Here is a 17138-nt window from a genome sequence, read left to right on the forward strand (position 1 = left end):
TTCCACCTCTAGGAAGCTTGTAAAGGGAAGCCGGGGGAAGAGTCTGGATTTGGAGTCAGAGGGCCTGGGTTCGAATAGCAGCTCTGCCTGCCTCCTCCTGCCAGTGTGCACACTACTTGGCATATAGTAGGCGCTCAATATATGTTTATTGACTGCTGGATGGGTGAGTCAGCTCCACCCTCACCCCTCCCAAGTGGTTTGTTCTAGGTGAGGCTAGGGGAGGCAGCTAGTGGTGAAGGCCCCACCGCAGGGGGATGTCTTCCTCTTCCCCAGGTCCTGTGCCGGACATCAGCTTTGGGCACACACTTCTCCACTGTGAACCTCAGTTTCTTCATCTCTGAAATGGGACGATACTTGCATTGTCTGTCTCCCTCCCTCCCAAGCCGTTCTGGGGAGAAAGGCTTTGCAAACTTGTATAAAGGAGTAGCTAGATGGCAAAGTAGATGGAGTGCCAGGCTCATCTTCCTGAGTTCAAATCTGGCCTCAGACACTAGCTGTGTGACCCTGGCAAGTCACTTCACCTTATTTGCCTCAGTTTCCTTATCTGTCAAATGAGCTGGAGAAGGAAATGGCAAACCACTCCATCTCTTCCAAGAAAACCCCAAATGGGGTCACAGAGAGTCAGGCAGGACTGAAATGACTGATCAATGACAAGAAAACTAAGTGGTATGATGGTTAAAGTGGGAAGACCTGAGTTCCAATGTGGCCCCAGACACGAGCTGAGTGACCTTGGGCAAGTCACTTACCCTCCACTTGCCTCAGTTTCCTCACCTGTAAAATGGGGATAATGACAGCCCCACCCTCCTCCTAGGGTTGTTGTGAGGATCAAAGGAGATAATTATGAAGCAGGCCCCTGATGAGTGCTTGTCCCTCTCTTCTTATGAGCATTGAGGTGCCATGAAAAAAGTGGCTCCCAAAGGGGTGGACGGTCTGGGCTTTGTGCCCCAGGTCCCCTGTAGGCCCCCCGGCCCTGCATCTCCCACCCCCACCCAAGCTGTCCAGCTTTGGAGCAGCCAGCGGGGAAAGGAGGCCAAAGTCAGTGGAGGAGGCAGGGCGGGGATCTCCCCAAAGCCGGGTCAGGCCCAGCCCCTCCCATCCCAGCACCCGCCCATCCTTTCCTTTCCTTTCCTTTCCTTTCCTTTCCTTTCCTTTCCTTTCCTCCTTCCTTTCCTTCCCTTCCCTTCCCTTCCCTTCCCTTCCCTTCCCTTCCCTTCCCTTCCCTTCCCTTCCCTTCCCTTCCCTTCCCTTCCCTTCCCTTCCCTTCCCTTCCCTTCCCTTCCCTTCCCTTCCCTTTCCTTTCCTCCGTTCTTCCAGACACCTAGGCTGGCCCCTCCTATCCCAGCACCAGCCCGTTGTTCCACACACCTACCCTGGAGCCCCTGTCCTCCCTCAGCCTGGAAGGCCTGTCCCCTCCCATCCCAACACCTGCCTTTATCTTTTCTTTTCTTTTCTTTTTCCTTTCCTTTCCTTTCCTTTCCTTTCTTTCCTTTCCTTTCCTTTCCTTTCCTTTCCTTTCCTTTCCTTCCCTTCCCTTCCCTTCCCTTCCTTTCCTTTCCTTTCCTTTCCTTTCCTTTCCTTTCCTTTCCTTTCCTTTCCTTTCCTTTCCTTTCCTTTCCTTTCCTTTCCTTCCCTTTCCTTTCCTTTTCTCCGTTCTTCCAGACACCTAGGCTGGCCCCTCCCGTCCCAGCACCTGCCCATTCTTCCACACTTTCCAGGAGCACAGGTGGCCCTCCTGCAGCCCAGTGTTGTCCACATGGACCCATTATGCTTCCTGGGGAGTTTTGCGTCCCAGACCCCAGAGCGGATATTAGGAAATGCTTCCTGAATGCACACCTGCCCCCATCACTTCCCCAGACACTCCCACAGATGTGAGGAGGGACGCTTGGTGCAGTCAGTGGGTTTATTTGGGGGTGGGGGCACTTTGATGCATTCCGCTCAGGACAGAACAGAAAAGGGGATGGTGTCGTTGGGGTTTAATCCTTCGTCTTGGTTGAGGCCCAGGCCTAATGCAGTCTCGCTTGGGACCAGGAGAGCTGTGGCTTCCTGGGCCAGGAGCTGGGGAGGATGAGAGATTTCAGCCACATGACCCAAGCCTGGCCACACCAGAGCCTGGGGGCCTCAGTTGCCTGGGTGACACCTGGGGCCGCCCTAGTTCTTCCTGGCCCAGCCTTACTCTGGCCCCCTCGTAGCCTCCCCAATCCCTCCCACCCCCTAGGAGCAGGAGCACACAGGGGAGGGAATGGAATTCCTATTTGTAGCTGCTCCATTAGACAGGCCACTTTGGACCTGGTCTCACAGCAGGGGCTGGGCAGCCAGGCCCTTGCAGGGAGAACTGGGATGAGAAGGAGAATGAGGAAGGCAAGGTGCTCCTGCTGGGGTCTCCAGGCTAGCCCGGCCAGTGACCCACAGCCCGTATCCAGGAGAGGGATGAGGCCTGCCTCGGTCAGGTTCCAGCGTCAAAGGCCGGATGGAGGCAACCACAGCCACAGCAGCTAGAGCAGGTGCCCAGGGGGAGGCGGGTAGGAGGAGCTAGAGTCTTCCTCCTCTGCCCACTAACCAGCTTCTTGGCCTCGAAGGCATCTCTCTCGTCCCGCAACCTTCTGTTCAAGTCCCTGGTGGGATGAATAGAGGGGAGAGAACAGAGTGGGGGGGGGCCCTCAGCAGAAGGGGGCCACAATGACCTCAGAGTGTGAGCAAAGTGCCAAAGAATAAAAGAATGTCCTGATGGGGGCTGTTCTTCAGATAGATATGGGTCAAGGGGGGAATGGGAGCCATTGAGGCTAAAGAGGGAGGGGCACTAGGAAGCAGAGGTAGAGAATGTTTCAAAATTTGGGACATGCCCTGAGCTCAGTCTGGTCAAGTGAGGGTCTGAGCACAGAGGAGGAGACAGGGCCTGGCCCAGCTCCTGCCCCAGACTGACCTCAGCAGCTCCAATTGCCGGAGGAGGCTGTGTTTCTCCTTCTGCATGTTCCTGGACACAAGGACCACATCCCTGTGGGCCAGGGTGGGGAGATGACTCAAATGTTCCTGACACCCTCCCCAGTGCCCTGTGACTCGTGCCCCTCAAGCCTTGGGGGTCCCCATACAGCTGGTCAGCTCCAGTCTCCCTCACATCCAGAGGTGGAGATGGTTCTAGGCCCTACCTGGCTTCTTTCCAGGGCAATAAGACAGAGAAAAGAAAAGGGAAACTGAGGTAGCAAGCCTGCTCTCAAAGGGGGAGCCAGCACCCCAGGGGCTATAGCCCAGGCTCCCCCCCACAACCCACAGAGCCAGAGTGGGCAGCCCCCTGCCACAGGACCTGTGCTTCTGCTCCTTCTCAGCCTGAGCCTGCGCTTGCAGCCGCTGCAGCTGCTCCCGAGCTGCTTCCAGCTGGGCCCGGCTCTGCTCCAGCTGCATCTGAAGCTCCTCATTCGCCAGCCAGAGCTGGGCATTCTGCACCTGCATCTCCAGCTGCTCCACGGTCCGCTGCTGCAGCTGCTGCTCTAACTGGGAGGAGGCAGGTGGGAGGAAGGAGGAGAGACAGGCCTGGGGGCTCCCTCAGCAGCCCGGTGGACAGGAGGGGGCCACACCAGGGAAAGGAGAAAGGAGGCAACATCTCTGCTTAGCCAGCATGCGAGGCCTCCCAGTCCCAGTCCTGCCATTCCTATCCCCATTTTACAGATGGGCAGCCTAAGGCTGACACACCAGGGAGTGTCTGCCTGCCTGCTGGAATCAGGATTTCTGCAGCAGTCTTCCCAATGCCAAGGTTCACCATCTTTACCCTTCAGCACACCTCTTTCAAGAGGATGCAGCAAACTAGAAACAGCCAGCTTCCTGAGATAGCCAAGACATCTGCCCCCAAGGCCTGTGCCTCAGCCCAGGTGAATGTAAGGCCCTTGAGGGCAGAGACAGTCCTGCCTCATCCTAGGATAGTACCCTGCCCCCAGGAGAACTGGGACAGCTGGGAGTGCCTGTCCTGCTTCACAGAGCCTTGCAGGGGAAGGGGGGGTGGAATGGGGGTGAGGAGAGCTTTCCAGTGAGGAGATGCAGGAAGCAGAGAGTGTTGGACAGAAACAAAAAAAGGATGGTTGGTAGAATTCGCTAGGGTCCACTAAGACGGAAAGAGGCAATGGACGAGGAGCCTGGGCAAAGGGACCTCCTGCCTGGACCAAGGGCCTGCAGTAGAGGGGAGACAGACCTTCAGTCATCTGGGCACCTGGCAGAGCAAATGATTATCTCTTGATTTGCCTTAATGATAACTTTTTCCTTCATGATCAGCAAGGGATTTAATGCCTTCTACTGTGTGAGGCCCCATGCTGGGTGCCACAAGGACATATATAAATACAGAGAATCAACATAAAGAAAATAAACACATAGCGTATGCTCCAAAAAGGTCCAGCCCAGGCAAGACAGGGCCAGCACATGTATTAGTCACAGCAGCCCTTTTTGTGGTAGCAAATAAGTCGCAACAGAGGGGGTGCCTAGCCCTGAAGGAATGACCACACGACCTCAGGATATTGTGCAGAAACCAACGGTAGCCATGAAGAACTCAGAGAAAGTTCCCAAGATGCACACACGCTCCGCAGAAGCAAAAGAACAATACACATCCCAAAGACATGGACGGAAAGAGCCCTCCGAAGAGGCCCCTCTGAGCGGCTGTAACAACCAGGCTCCAGCCCTGAGAAGAGGTGATTATGCATGCTCTCCTCTCTGCAGAGAGGGCGAGTCTGGAGGGAGGGGCAGGTTGTCCACATTGGCCAATACAGTGGGTCACAGGTTTGTGCTTAATGCTTTTTCGCTGGGTGGGGGGAGGCTACATCCAGGAATGACCTTTTTTTTTAAAGAAGGAAGGAGAAGAGGGAAGAAGACACCAATATGGATATGCCAATGGGGCACTCAGCACCTGAATCACGTTTAAAGATGATGAAAAGGTGAGAGGAGGAAAGGCACTTGATTCAGTTCAGAGCTACAGGACACAAGAGTGTGGGATAAGAGAAGAAGAAGAACATGGAAGAGCTTAGTAACGTGTCCCACCCCCCAGCCCTCATCCTGCAGAATGAGCTGGGAGGCTGGGTCTGGTTTCCCCAGGCACTTCTCTGTGGGAGGAGGACTGAGGGCAACCAGAGGGGTAGGGCTCTTAACCCCACTGCCCACAGAGAAAGAGGAGGGTGATAAAAGGCCAGGATTCCTCCTTAGGGTGAGGGGGACCACGACCCTTGATGACCAAGGAACAGCCAAACTTTTCCATTCTTTTCTGGCTCCTCTTTTCTCTGCCAAAGAGAATGTTCCTCAGACTAGACCAGACAAAATAAATGTGGTTGTTAGGGATGTGGTGGTCAGCAAGTGAGGAGAGGAGAATTAAGAGAACGCCTAGTGCCTTGGATAGATCCAAATGACTGGACCCAGCTCAAAGCATTGAAAGAAGTGGCCAGTGAGAGGACTGGGCCTCTCCCTCCCCCCTCCCAGGGACAGTGGGAGAAGTATCACTGGACTGGAGAAGAACAAATATGGTCCTGATGTTCGAAAAGGGGGAAAGGTTGACATCTACAAAGGTCAGGATGGAGAGCTTGACTTGGAATCCTGGCAAGATGCTAGAATGTGTTATTAAAAAGGATGGTTAGTGGACATTTCAAGAAGGAAGCAACAATCACCAAGAGGTACCCAGGATGGCTTCACGGAGGCGGGGTCATGCCAGAATAAATGGGGTCATCCAAATAGTAAAGGAAACAATGCTGTTGACAGAGTCTACCTGGAGTCCAACAAAGCACGTTACCATTTCTCATGACACTGTGGGGAGAGAGTGGAAGGGATGTGATGAGACAATGGCACCATTATGTGAATCCAGGAAGTGGGCACGTGGCCAGATCCAAGGAGAAAGCCCTAATGATTCCATGCCATTGTAGAAGGTCATCTCCAAGGGAGGGCACCAGAGAACAAAGGGTGTTTGGCCTATGCTTGTATCAGAAGCACACTTGTCTAACCTTCGGAGGAAAGCAGGGGTACCCCAGAGGAGGGCAGTCAGGATCCAAAAGTAAATTGTCCAGAAAGAGCCTTCATCGGTCCCCTCGCCCCCCAAGGACACTGTGTGGTGGGAGAAGATGGTGGGGCATAACTAAACAGAAGTTTGTCTCAAAAAGGAGGGGGGGTGAGTGCAGACCAAGTCCAATCCAAGTCAATAGGGCCAAGAACGTAAATGCCAACTCAGGCTACGTGAAGGGGGCAGAGCTTCCAGGACCAGGGACAGGACACTCTTGCTGACTGAGACTCCTCTGGAGGACTGTGCCTCGCTCTGTGCCCCCCAGGTAAGGAAGGACACTGATGTGCTGCAGAGGAGGTTACCAGGATGCGGAAGGGCCTAGATCCCGAGTCACAAGATGGGTTAAGGGAACTGAGCATGGTCAGCTGGAGAAGACTCAGGGTAGACACAATAGCCCCACTTGTCTCCCTCTACACTGTCTGTCTCCACCTTACAGGACTGCTCAGTGTCCCTACCCTGGTTTACCACCTCTGCACCTTTGCCCAGACAATGGCCTTCTCTCCACATGCTGGACTCCGGCTCACCTTTCAAGGCCCTGCTCAGGTGCCCCCTCTTCCAGAAGTGAGAGCCCACCCCCAGAGCTGCCGTAGGCTCTGCCCAGCGGGCTGGGTATGAGGCCTGTCCCCCTCCCCTGCCACGCCCCCTACAGGCCTTGAACAAATGGCTCCCCTGGACAGCAGGAAGTGATACTTGTAACTTTGTATCACTCCCTGCTTTGGTTTTTGATACTTTGCGGTGTCTGGCTCTGCCTTCCTGGGGAAGACTGCCCCAGAGCCCTGGAGGGAGGGACTGAGGTGGCCAGCTGAGCACAGGTCTCCTGATTCTTCCTGCCCCCCCATCACAAAAAGGAGAGAACATCTGGAGTCAAAAGGCCTGGGTTCGAGCCCTGGCTCCAGTATTCAGCAGTGGGTGACACTGGGCCAGTCCCCTTAGCTCTCTAAACCTCAGTCTTCTCCTCTGCAAAGTGGGGATAACAGCCCTTGCATAATCTGCCTCATTGGTGGCTACTGTAAAGAAGCATCTTGGAAAACTTCCAGGGCTACAGATAAGGGGGAGCTGGTCTCCTTGAGCCTAACCTGGTCTTAGAGGAGGGGGGCCTGAGCTGAGCAGGCCCTGGGCCAGGTGCCCTGAGGGAAGGCTCTTCTGGGCCCCCAGTGTGGGGGTGGAGGCCACGAAGGAAGGGAGATGAGCAGTACCAGCAGTGACAGGAGCAGAGCAATCCCTAGACTGAAAGGGGGGCTGAGGAAAAGGAGGCAGCCCCTGAGGCGGACATTACCCTCTCTTTGTCATGACCTCCCCAGTGCCCGGAGGAAGGCAGTCTTTCAGCACAAATGCCATTTTCCTTTGGAATCTTCCAAGGAAATGCTGTCTAACAGTGCTATGGTGGGAAGGATGTGGGCAGGGCAAGAATGCCACGGCTCCACTAAAGCCCAGGAGAGGTGGGAGGGGGTCACAGGGTGACCTAGAGGTACAGATGGACATGTCCGTGGCGGGGGGGAAGCTAGAAGCCCTCCTGACCCCACCCTGGGGAGCTGTCCTGGCCCCAGGTACAAGGTCATGACAGGGAGCCTTAGGAGCCCTGGGGAGGTCCCCCTCCCCGCAGCCACCCGTATCTCCAGCCCCATCACCTCTTTCTGCTGCCAGCTGGCCCGGTCTAGCTCTTGGTCCCGATTCTGCAATTCTTGCAGGATGTGACTGACCCGGTCTTGACGGGAGGAGTCCTGCAGGGGCAGGGGGAAATGTCACAACCCCTCAAAGCCAGCACAGGCTCGAGCCCATTTCCCAAAGAAGGAGTTAACCCCTCCCTCCGTCTTCCAGTCACCCTGGCCAGCTCCAGGGAAGAGTCCCTGATGTGTGTGAGGTGGTAGGTTATTTGGTGGTGCCAGCCTGCCCCTATACCCGCCTCCCAGCTCCCATGACTGGGTGCCAAGCAGAAGGCTCGCAGGGGAGGGGGAGCCCTGTAGAACATCTGCAGACCTGGTTCTGCAGCCGCTCACGTTCCGCACAGATCTGCTGCTCCATTTCCTCATATAAACACCGAACTTCCTTCTCATGCTCACTCTCTCTCCTGGGGGAGAGTCTTGGGTCAGGCCACTTAACCCCAGCAGCTCATTAGACCCCACAACCTGACCTGCTGGCCTTGGTCACATCCAGAGGCATCAACCCAATGTCCCTTTGTTGTGCTCAGCCCTGAGGGTTCCTAGAGCTCATCCCTCCCCCCACCACCGCACACATGCCCACACCTCATGCCCATGCACTGGGCACCCAGCCCCACCTCTCACCTCCACAGGGCCAGCTCCACCGTCTCCCTCGCCTGCACTGCCTCCCCCAGGCAGGAGGACACTTGTACCAGGACCTCCTCAAAGCTGCCCAGGAGCTCTGGGCGCTCTCTCCGCAGCTGGGCCCACAGGGCCCGCACCTCACACTGCCTGTAGAGATGAGGGGCAGGGGTTATGAAGAATACCCTCCCAGGGCTCCCAGACATTCCTCTTCCCTGCCCTAGGAAGAAGTCCTAGGATTTAGGGCTGGAAACCCTGCAGGTGAAGCATCCTGTTTATAATCAGGCTGTGCTAGTCATCTACCTTGGAACACTACCTTGGGGAGAAGGCATGGATCAGGCACACGGGCAGGACCATGCATCAGAGAGAGGCGTGGTACCTAGAGCTCCGTAACTCTGAGAGACCCTCTTTGCCTGGAACAGCCACTCCCCGGATCTCCAGCCCTTTCCCCATTCTGTTCCCTCTTCTGAGCATGATCTCAAGCGTCTGCAGCCTCCCTGAGAGGCCACACCCAGCCCTTTGTGGGCTCGATCAGCAGAACAGAGAGGGACCCTGGAAGGTGGCCCCCCAAAGGCCGCCTAGAATCATCTCTGCCCTATGTACCCTCCTCCAATCCCTGCCACCCTGCTGACTTCTGCTGAGCTTAGGGGCCACTAAGACCCCCAGATCATTGTTACAGGCTAAGCCACACTCTTTAACCAAGTCCCCTCATCTCATGTTTGTGAAAGTGATCTAGTGAAGGTAAGGGCAGCTTCTTCTTTCGGCTCAATACTCTGGCTTGCCAAGACCATTTTAGATTCTGGACCCTGTCACCCACCTGGTCACCTCTCCTTCCCAGCTTTCTTTCATACGCCAATTTGGTAAGCAGGACATCACAGCCTTCACCCAAGGCACACAGCTCAGGGCCCAGCCCAGATCCCTGGGGCACTCCACTGAAGACCTCTTCCCTAACTGACATCAACAGACTGACTCTGGAGGCTGGTCACTCGAGCAGCCTCACCCAGCCCACATCTCTCTGCCTAGAGCCTTCGCCTCCATCACACCATCAAGCAAGCCTCCTGTCCAGCTCCATCTCCCCACAGGGCTTGGGAAGGGGAAACTGAGGCAAAGCCAGGGCTCTGGACCCTCCCGCCTGTACATGCATGTATGTGTATGCGCACGTGTGTATGAGCATGGCAACCTGTGCATGGTGCTTTCTGTGTGCCTGCAATTTGGGCCTAAGGCCCGGCTGGCCTGTGTGAAGGAAAATTTGTGGAAAATCATTCCTGGGCGCTTTTTTCTTTTTTTGGAGACAATTGGGCTTAAGTGACTTGCCCAGGGTCACACAGCTAGAGGGTATTATGTGTCTGAGGCTGGATTTGAACTCCTGACTCCAGGGCCAGTGCTCTATCCACTGTATCACCTAGCTGCCCTCTCCCGAGCACTTCTGCAGAAACCACAGGCATCGCCTGAGTGAGCAAACATGTTAGCACGCACACGCATGTGCACACACACAGAATGGAAGGGAACTCTCTTGGGGCCTGGACCGGTGGAGAGCACACGGGCATAGCCTCGCGGCCACAGTCACTCAGCTCCAACCACACGCCCCACGCGCATGCCCCTGAAATGCCAGGCACACACAGACACAGGCTGGAAGAGGGCCAGTCCCTCCCCCTCCGTAGACTCACTCCCCCAGGACATGGGCGGCCCCCAGCTGCTCCATGGTGGCCCAGAAACGGTCTTCCTCCACTGCAGCCTCTTCTTCCTCTGATGCTTTGGGCCCTGAACTATCAGGCCAGCCAGACTGAAAGGTCTCCTCCTCAGGCTCCACAGAGGGGGAGCCCCCGGGCATGTCTACTCCCACAAATGCTCCTGCAGAGACAGGGTCTGAGGTTTGACCCTGGGGCTGGGGACCCGCTAGTCTCACTGAGTCCCACTCTCCAACAGACAGCCTTCCCAGGTTCCTAATACCAGCTCAGACGCCACCATTCCTGCTGCCTCCTCACATTCTGCTCCCCCACCCAAGTTTCCTGTTTCTCTGCCCTATCCTCCAGCTAAACTTCTGGGAATAGGAGGAAGTCAGGCCCTTCACCCTGGGTCCCCGGGGGAGGGCCTGACCAGTGAGGAGCGCCCGGCACAGAAGTGGAGTTTGACTGGTCACCTGAGCGGCACAGACTGTTTGCCTGTCTCTTCCTCAGAGTCAGGAACTGAGAGACGCTTCATCTTTCCCTTAGGGGCCTCAGAGCTGCCCAAAGCCCAGGCCCTGAGTCAGGTTTGGGGCGCTCAGTGCTTCCAGGCTCCCAGTTTACAGCCCAGTTTCCACCCCCATCTGCTCGGCAGGAAGATGTTTCCCCAGGCTCACAGAGACTGAACAAGGCACAGGCTTGCCCTGCTCTGGAGAGGACGCCAAGGGGCTGCCCTGCACATGCCATGAGTAACACATGGCTGTCCTCCACACAGATGCCTGGCCATGTGCACATGTGTGCATGTACATGTGCGTACACATGCACTTTACTCACCCAAGCCCACGCTGAATTCTCGGGGTGTCAAGAAGCCTGTGTGTCCTTGATCTAGACTTTCAAATACAGATTCTAGCTGCTCAGGGGTCAGCGGGAGCTCATTTTGCAGCCTCTAGAGAGGAGAGGCCAGCACGGTGGGGTAAGAAGGCCAGGAGGGGCTGCAAGGCTTGGAGAGCTGGGCCCAGGGCCAGACTGGGGGTCCTAACCCTCACCTGCAGGTCCATTTTGGTGATGAAACCCTTGGCCTCCTTATCACAGAGGAAGAAGAGCTCACGGGCCTTCTCCAGCATTTCCCTGGAATCTGCCATGGTCTCAATGTCCCCAGCCACACCTGAGGGATTGGGAGCCTCCCTGGACACGTCCCCCTTCCTCCTCCTCCTCCTCCTCCTCCTCTTCCTCAGGCCCAGCCCTGGTGGGCTCCCCAGGGCTGGCCATGCTGGGACTCAGCTGTCCCCTGCTGTTCAGATCAGAGACAAGTCAGTGCTGCTCCCCCCCACCCCCATGAAACTGTACACACCTTCACTTACACTCTCACTGCACACACGATCACACACACACGTATCAAAGTCCTAGATGGCAAAGGATAGTCTGTTCAAGCCTCACCCTGTTCTCATCCTCCTCCCCTCCTCCTCTCCTCTCTGCCCATCCCAGCCCGGATCAAAGCCCACCCACCCCCTGCTCCCAGCCCCCTGGACATTCCCAGTTTCCCTCCTCTCAGTTCCTTTGTCGCTGGAGTTGGGGAGGTCACAGGTCACATTAGAGGCATCAGATCTGTGAAGGAGGCAGAGACCAGAGGACTGGGTCAGTCCAGGCCGGCTGGGGGGTTGGGGATGGGCCTTGAACAGGAGCCAGTGAAATTGGAGAAACAGAGAGGGGGGAGTGGCAGTCTGAGAGGGTGAGGGACAAGATCCATGAAACAGAAGAGTGGAACTAAGACAGAGAAGAGTCTTCAGTTTTCATTCTGCCCCTCTAAGTAATAGAGAGAGCCTTCGAAGGTTCTTCAATTAAGGACTGATGTGGTGAGAGCTGGGCTTGGCAGTTGTGGGAGGGGAGAGGCTGGAGGCAAGGAGACCCTCAGAAGACTCTCACAACAGTCCAGGCAGGAAGTGAAGAATCTCGAACTAAACTGATAGAATGTCGGGGGCAAAGAAGCAAAGTCAGAGGGCGGAGTCTGAGAGGAACCCAAGCACGCTGGCCGTGGTGCCTGGGAGGCCCCCCGTGCTTAGTCAGAGACAGGAAGGAGGAAGATGAGCTGCACTTGGTCTGGGAAGGCCAGGACACGGCTGCTGCTTGGAAGCAACATCCATCTGTGGACTGACTGTGAACTCTGTGAAGGCACCTGCCACACAACTGTCTTCCTTCATCTTTGGTACCCTCTCAGCAAGAGTGTAGGGCCCTGCATGCAGCAGGGATCAGTAAATATGTAATGGAGGAAAGGGGGAGAGAGGGAGAGGAGGGGAAACGAGAAAATGGAAGTAGACAGGGGAGGAAGGGGAGGAGAAAGAATGGAGAAAAGGGGAGGAGGAAAGTGGAGAGAGGGAAGGGGAGAGGCAGAGAGGAGGAAGGGTGGAAGGAATGAAGGGAGAGAGGGCTGGACCCTTCCACTGAACATGGTCAAGGAAACAGCCCAGGAGCTGGCCTTCCCTGGGGCCCTTGGAGTCTGCTTCTCTTCCCACAGCAAAGACAGGAGCACTTAACATGTGCTCCAGAAACCCTAATTGATTGACTGACTGACTGACCCACAGGCTCTGCTGGCAGGGTTGGAGCACAGCCTCCCATTCCATTGGCTGGGAAGGCCTGAAACTACTCTCAGACCCTCCCTCAAGGCCACACCAGGCCTCAGGAACCCAGATGTTCCAGCTCCCAGGCCCACCGACCTGGTAAGCTGGCCAAGGATGTCTGTCAGTGCTGCAGAATCCCCATCTCCCCCACACACACAAAGTGAGGAAAGGGTTAAGGAGCCTGGCCAGGGCACCTTGGGCCAACAGGGAGGGGCTGTTCACATGGTGAGCTAATCTCTTTAGTACCAGGACCTCCCTGAGGACAGAGAACACTGGGCCCTGCCCTGGGGGAAAGCATGTGCCAGCCCCCACCCCCACCCCTGTGGGCACCTGTACTCGGCTCCCTAGCACCTCTAGCATCCCTCAGTCTTCTCCCCTCACCCCCATGCTGGTAGTGCTGGAGCCATTTGCAAGGCAAAGAGGGGGCCCCAATCCGGCAGGCAGGCAGGCCAGTAGTAATTCTATCTGGCCATTCCCTCTGGCCTCCCCCATTCTGGGTCCGGGGTGGGGGGAAGGGCCCCCGTGACTCACCTCCAGCCTCCTTCCCCAGCACAAATCTCAGCCTACAGGCCCAGAGCCTGTGCTGAGGGAGGAGGAGGTGGGGGGGGGAACTGAGGGGTCTGGCCCCTGGCACTGCCAGCCTCAGCCTTCCAGACCAGGCCCCTAAGCCTTTGACTCCCCTCCCCAATCCTGCCAAGGCCAAGGTGTGACCCCAGTTGGTGACTCCATTTCCATCCGCCTTCCAAGTTTCCCTCAGAGCAAGTGAGGGGTCCCTGGAGCAGGTATCTACCTCTTCCTCTCCCCACAGGCAGGACACCTCAGGTGCCTTTTCGGCCCCACCCTAGGGCCTCAGTCTGCACCTGTCACTGCATGTGGGAGGGGAGAGGGGGCAAAGAGAGGAAGGAGAGGGATCTCCTTGCTTGCATTCCACAAGGGGGGAGGGGCAGAGGCCCTGGCCAGGCAGCCAGGCCCCAGGGAAGGGCAGGAATTCAAAAGGGGGAAACTGAGGCAGGGATGAGATTTCAGGTGTTCTGTCTACTGGCTGCTGCCTAGCCTCAGCCGCTATCCCCTCTGTTTGGATGGACTGGGTGGGGGGAGAGAAGAGGTAGGGCTGGAGGTCACCAGAAGTCACTGCCATCTGTCCAACTGGAGGGAAGTGACAGGCCTGGGTGGGCAGCAATGGAACCCAAAGCCGGTTAGCCTGGTGAGGCACCTCAGCCCAGCTAGAGATCTCCAGCCTGGCCCCTGCCCGGACGCTCCGGAATGAGGATCTGCCCCAACTCGGGGTGGGGGGTGAGGGCAGGGTGTGTGTGGAGGGAGTCGGTGTCTGCCACCACTTCTCCGCCCTGCGTCCTACCTCCCTTCCTGTGCCCCTCTCCGGGCCTGCCGCCCCGTGTCCTCCTGGTGAGTCCGGCATTTAGGTGCCTGCCGTCGGGTCCTTCTCTGAGCTCCGTCTCCACTCCTGGGGCCGAAGCCCAAGTGGTGGCGGGAGTGGGGCTCGGCAGGAGCCGGGAGCTCGGCCCGGAGGCCAGGGACCAGGAGGCCGGCAGAGATTGGGCGGGGTGGGGGGAAGGACAGCGCCGTAGAGGGGGCGGAGCTCCCAAAGGCTGAGGGGTCCCCCCCCCACCCCGCCACCCTAGGAGAGGAGCCCCGCTGCCCGCCTCGGGTCTTACCTGGGAGCCGCGTCCGCACCTGCGGCGGGCTGCCCGGGGGCCCCGAACCGGGAGGGGAGGGCCGGCAGCAGCTGCGGCTCCTCCCGGAAAGGGGGAGGGGGCAGAGAGGGGCCGGGCCCAGCCCCATAACCCCTTTCCCGCCAGGCCACCGGCCTGGGACTGAGGGCAGATCGGCCCGGGAACCCTGGACTGAGACCGAAAAACCGCAGCAGTATAATGAAAGAAAGACAGGGAGCCGGCAGAGACCCGGAGGAGGAAGACAGAGTCACGGAGATCCTGGTCCCCCCACCCAGGTGTTCTGCCGTTGGGATGTCTGAGGGGCAGACAGCTTGCTGGGGACACTCAGCTGTCTCTGGGAGAGACAAGCATCCCCCCAAAAGCGAGAGGGGCATGGCCCCAGACCCTGGCCCTCTGGCTGCCTCGCTCAAGAGCAGCTCTTGTCATTGTGGGTGCCGTCCAAGCCCAGCTCTGTGCTCCCTGGGGGGCAGGGCAGAGGCAGTTAGTAAAAGTGAAGGAGGGGGGGGCTCCTATGTGTGTCTGTGGGAGCAAATCATGTGCCTCTCCATAACACATACACACCTTCATGAGGACTTAGAGCTGGGAAGGTCCTGGACCATTGGCACGGACGTGTGTGTGGACACGTCTGTGTGTGCCCTGTGTATGAGAATGTGCCCACCCTTCTCTTGGCGTCTCTTTGAGGCTTCAGTTAGAAGCCTAGATTCCTGGGCTTTGCTAAGGGTGGCCTTTTCTGACTGGCTCAGTCTGGCTTGGGGTGGTGTCCTGAGGAGACAGTATAGGGTCCTGACCCCACCTGGGCTATCCCCCAAACCCAGAAGTCCAGGAGTGTTAAGTCTCTGGAGGCTCACCAAAGCCACAGTCGCCTAAAGGGAAAGGAGAAGAGCAGAGGAGGGGCCCAGCCTGAGGGTTCCCCCTTTTATTCCTTGGCCCTAGTACGCCCCAGGCCCAGGTCTCTCTGGAGGCCCCAGGAGTCATCCTGGACAGTGGAAGAGCTGGGGCAGGCTGAACCCACCAGGAACTGGTCTGCTCCAAGCACAGGCTCCTACCCAGACTGTCCACCCCTCCCACCCCTACTACAGTGTCCCCACCTGCAGGCCGGGAACACCAGGGGCTGATCCAGAGGAGCTGTCCTCCAGCCTGATTCTCTCCAGACTGGCCCAGGTCTGATCTGGAGTGTATGTATGGGGAGGGATGAATCAGGTTGAACCAGAAAGGGCCAGTGTGGCCAGGTTTGGCCCCTTGCCCCACAGGCACCCGCCTCTAGGGACACACACAAGGAGGCTGGGACTGGCCCAGCAGGCTCTCCCAGTCTACTGTCTCTGACACCGTTATTGTAGGAAACCCTCCAAGGGCCTGAGGCCCGGGGGGAGGGGGGGGGCTCCAGCTGCTTCAGATAACCCCTGTGGATGAGGGTAGGCTGAAGTCCCCCCCCCCACCAGATACAGCCCTCTTCTCTTCAGGAGTTCTGGGATGGGGGTGGGGGGCTGAGCTCTGGGCTGACCCAGGAAAACAAAGCACCCTCCCTCTGAGCTAGGGTGGCTCAGCTTCGTTTCTCCCGCCTCTACTATTCCCAGAAGGGGGTGGAGTAAGGTAGATCTGCCCTCATTGTCCTTACTTGAGGCCACCCTGGGGAGCATGGGGTAAGATTCTTGCCCACCAGCTCCCCCCTGACTGCCTCTGCTGGGAGGGGAGGTCACCAAGCTTCTGGGAGGACCATTCACAAGATACACTGTGTCTGGCTCCTTCATCTTACAGATGAGGAAACCGAGGCCCAGAGAAGTCCACAAAGTCAGCCTGGACCCACTAGAGTCAACGAAGGAGCTCTCTGAGGAGCCGCCTTGACTCGTTTCTCCAGGACATCTGGGCCTCTCCCCGCCCAGCACTGGATGCCAGACAGGTCTCTGAGCTGGTGAGGGCCGAAGAAGCCATGACAGATGTACTGGGGCTGAAGTAGGGAGTGGTGGACAGTTCTCTCTCTTCTTGCAGAAGGCATTTCCTCCTTTCCCCTCATATTCCTCTTGAGTCCTCTTCTCCAGGGCATCAGGGAGACTTGCTCAAACTGGGCACTCTGCCTTCAGACTGACTGGCCCCCACCTGGCGAGCTCTTCCTCCTTCCTGGGCTCTCAGTTCAGCACCCACACCCAAATTTGGGCACTCGCCTTCGGCTCTGCCGTGGGCCTCTCCTGGGTGACCATCATTGTCTGACCCAGATGTCTCCTCTCTCCTGAGTCCAAGAGATCGCCCGATGTCTGCTGGGCACTTGGAGGTGGCATCTCCAACTCATCACATCCCCGAGAAAAGTCAGCGTCTTTCCTCCAATGCTCTCCACTTCTGGGGAGGGCCCTGCTATGTCTGTCACGAGGGTGCCTGGAGTCTTCCTTCACCCTCCTCCTCCATGGCCAGTGCCTCACCACTCTCCCCTTCTCTCTGCTGACACTCCCACCTTGCTCCCAAGCAGTGGCCTCTTCCTTCTCTTATCCTTCCCTTCCCAGACAACCTTTCACTTTACTCAGGCCACCCATGACTCCCCTACCTGAGACTGGAACTCTGCCCGACCCAGCCCTGGACTCTGACAGGCCATGTTTGGCCAAATGGCCTGGGCATCTCTACTGCCAGCCACTTGGACCACCTCTACCCCCTCTTGGGAGTTCCTTGAGGCCAGGGATTCTCTTTTCTTGCTCTATTCTCCCCAGGAAGCCAACCTTCCTAAAGCACGGGTCTGAGCATGGGCTGCCCGTTGCTTCTAGGGTAATCTGTCCGGCATTTGGAGCCTGTCTCTCCCATCCCTGGCCTGTCTCCTGGCCCTTCCCTTCGGGCTCAAACACGGCCTCCCCCTTCACCTCTGCTGGCCCTAACCAGCCCTACTGGGCATA

At 57.4% G+C, this 17138-nt stretch overlaps 1 protein-coding gene and 1 long non-coding RNA gene across 2 annotated transcripts; one reads left to right on the plus strand and one right to left on the minus strand.

Annotated features, from left to right (window-relative positions):
- Window positions 1-1886: 1886 nt before the first annotated feature.
- On the minus strand, window positions 1887-14188 carry CRACR2B (calcium release activated channel regulator 2B). Its single transcript, XM_020979321.2, is given in 12 exon segments — window positions 1887-2055; window positions 2558-2612; window positions 2921-2992; window positions 3299-3486; window positions 7645-7737; window positions 7994-8084; window positions 8299-8445; window positions 9963-10146; window positions 10794-10905; window positions 11006-11158; window positions 11160-11250; window positions 13932-14188. Coding segments are annotated over 11 exon segments (1284 nt in total). The 5' UTR covers window positions 11229-11250; window positions 13932-14188; the 3' UTR covers window positions 1887-1935.
- LOC110202952 (uncharacterized) lies at window positions 12299-16944 on the plus strand. Its single transcript, XR_013483924.1, has 2 exons — window positions 12299-12673; window positions 14392-16944. It is a non-coding gene; the product is annotated as an uncharacterized LOC110202952 (long non-coding RNA).
- Window positions 16945-17138: the final 194 nt, after the last annotated feature.

This window comes from Phascolarctos cinereus, unplaced genomic scaffold (genome assembly GCF_003287225.1).
Source record: "Phascolarctos cinereus isolate Bilbo 61053 unplaced genomic scaffold, phaCin_HiC Scaffold_9;HRSCAF=440, whole genome shotgun sequence".
In the NCBI taxonomy this organism is placed as follows: Eukaryota; Metazoa; Chordata; class Mammalia; order Diprotodontia; family Phascolarctidae; genus Phascolarctos; species Phascolarctos cinereus.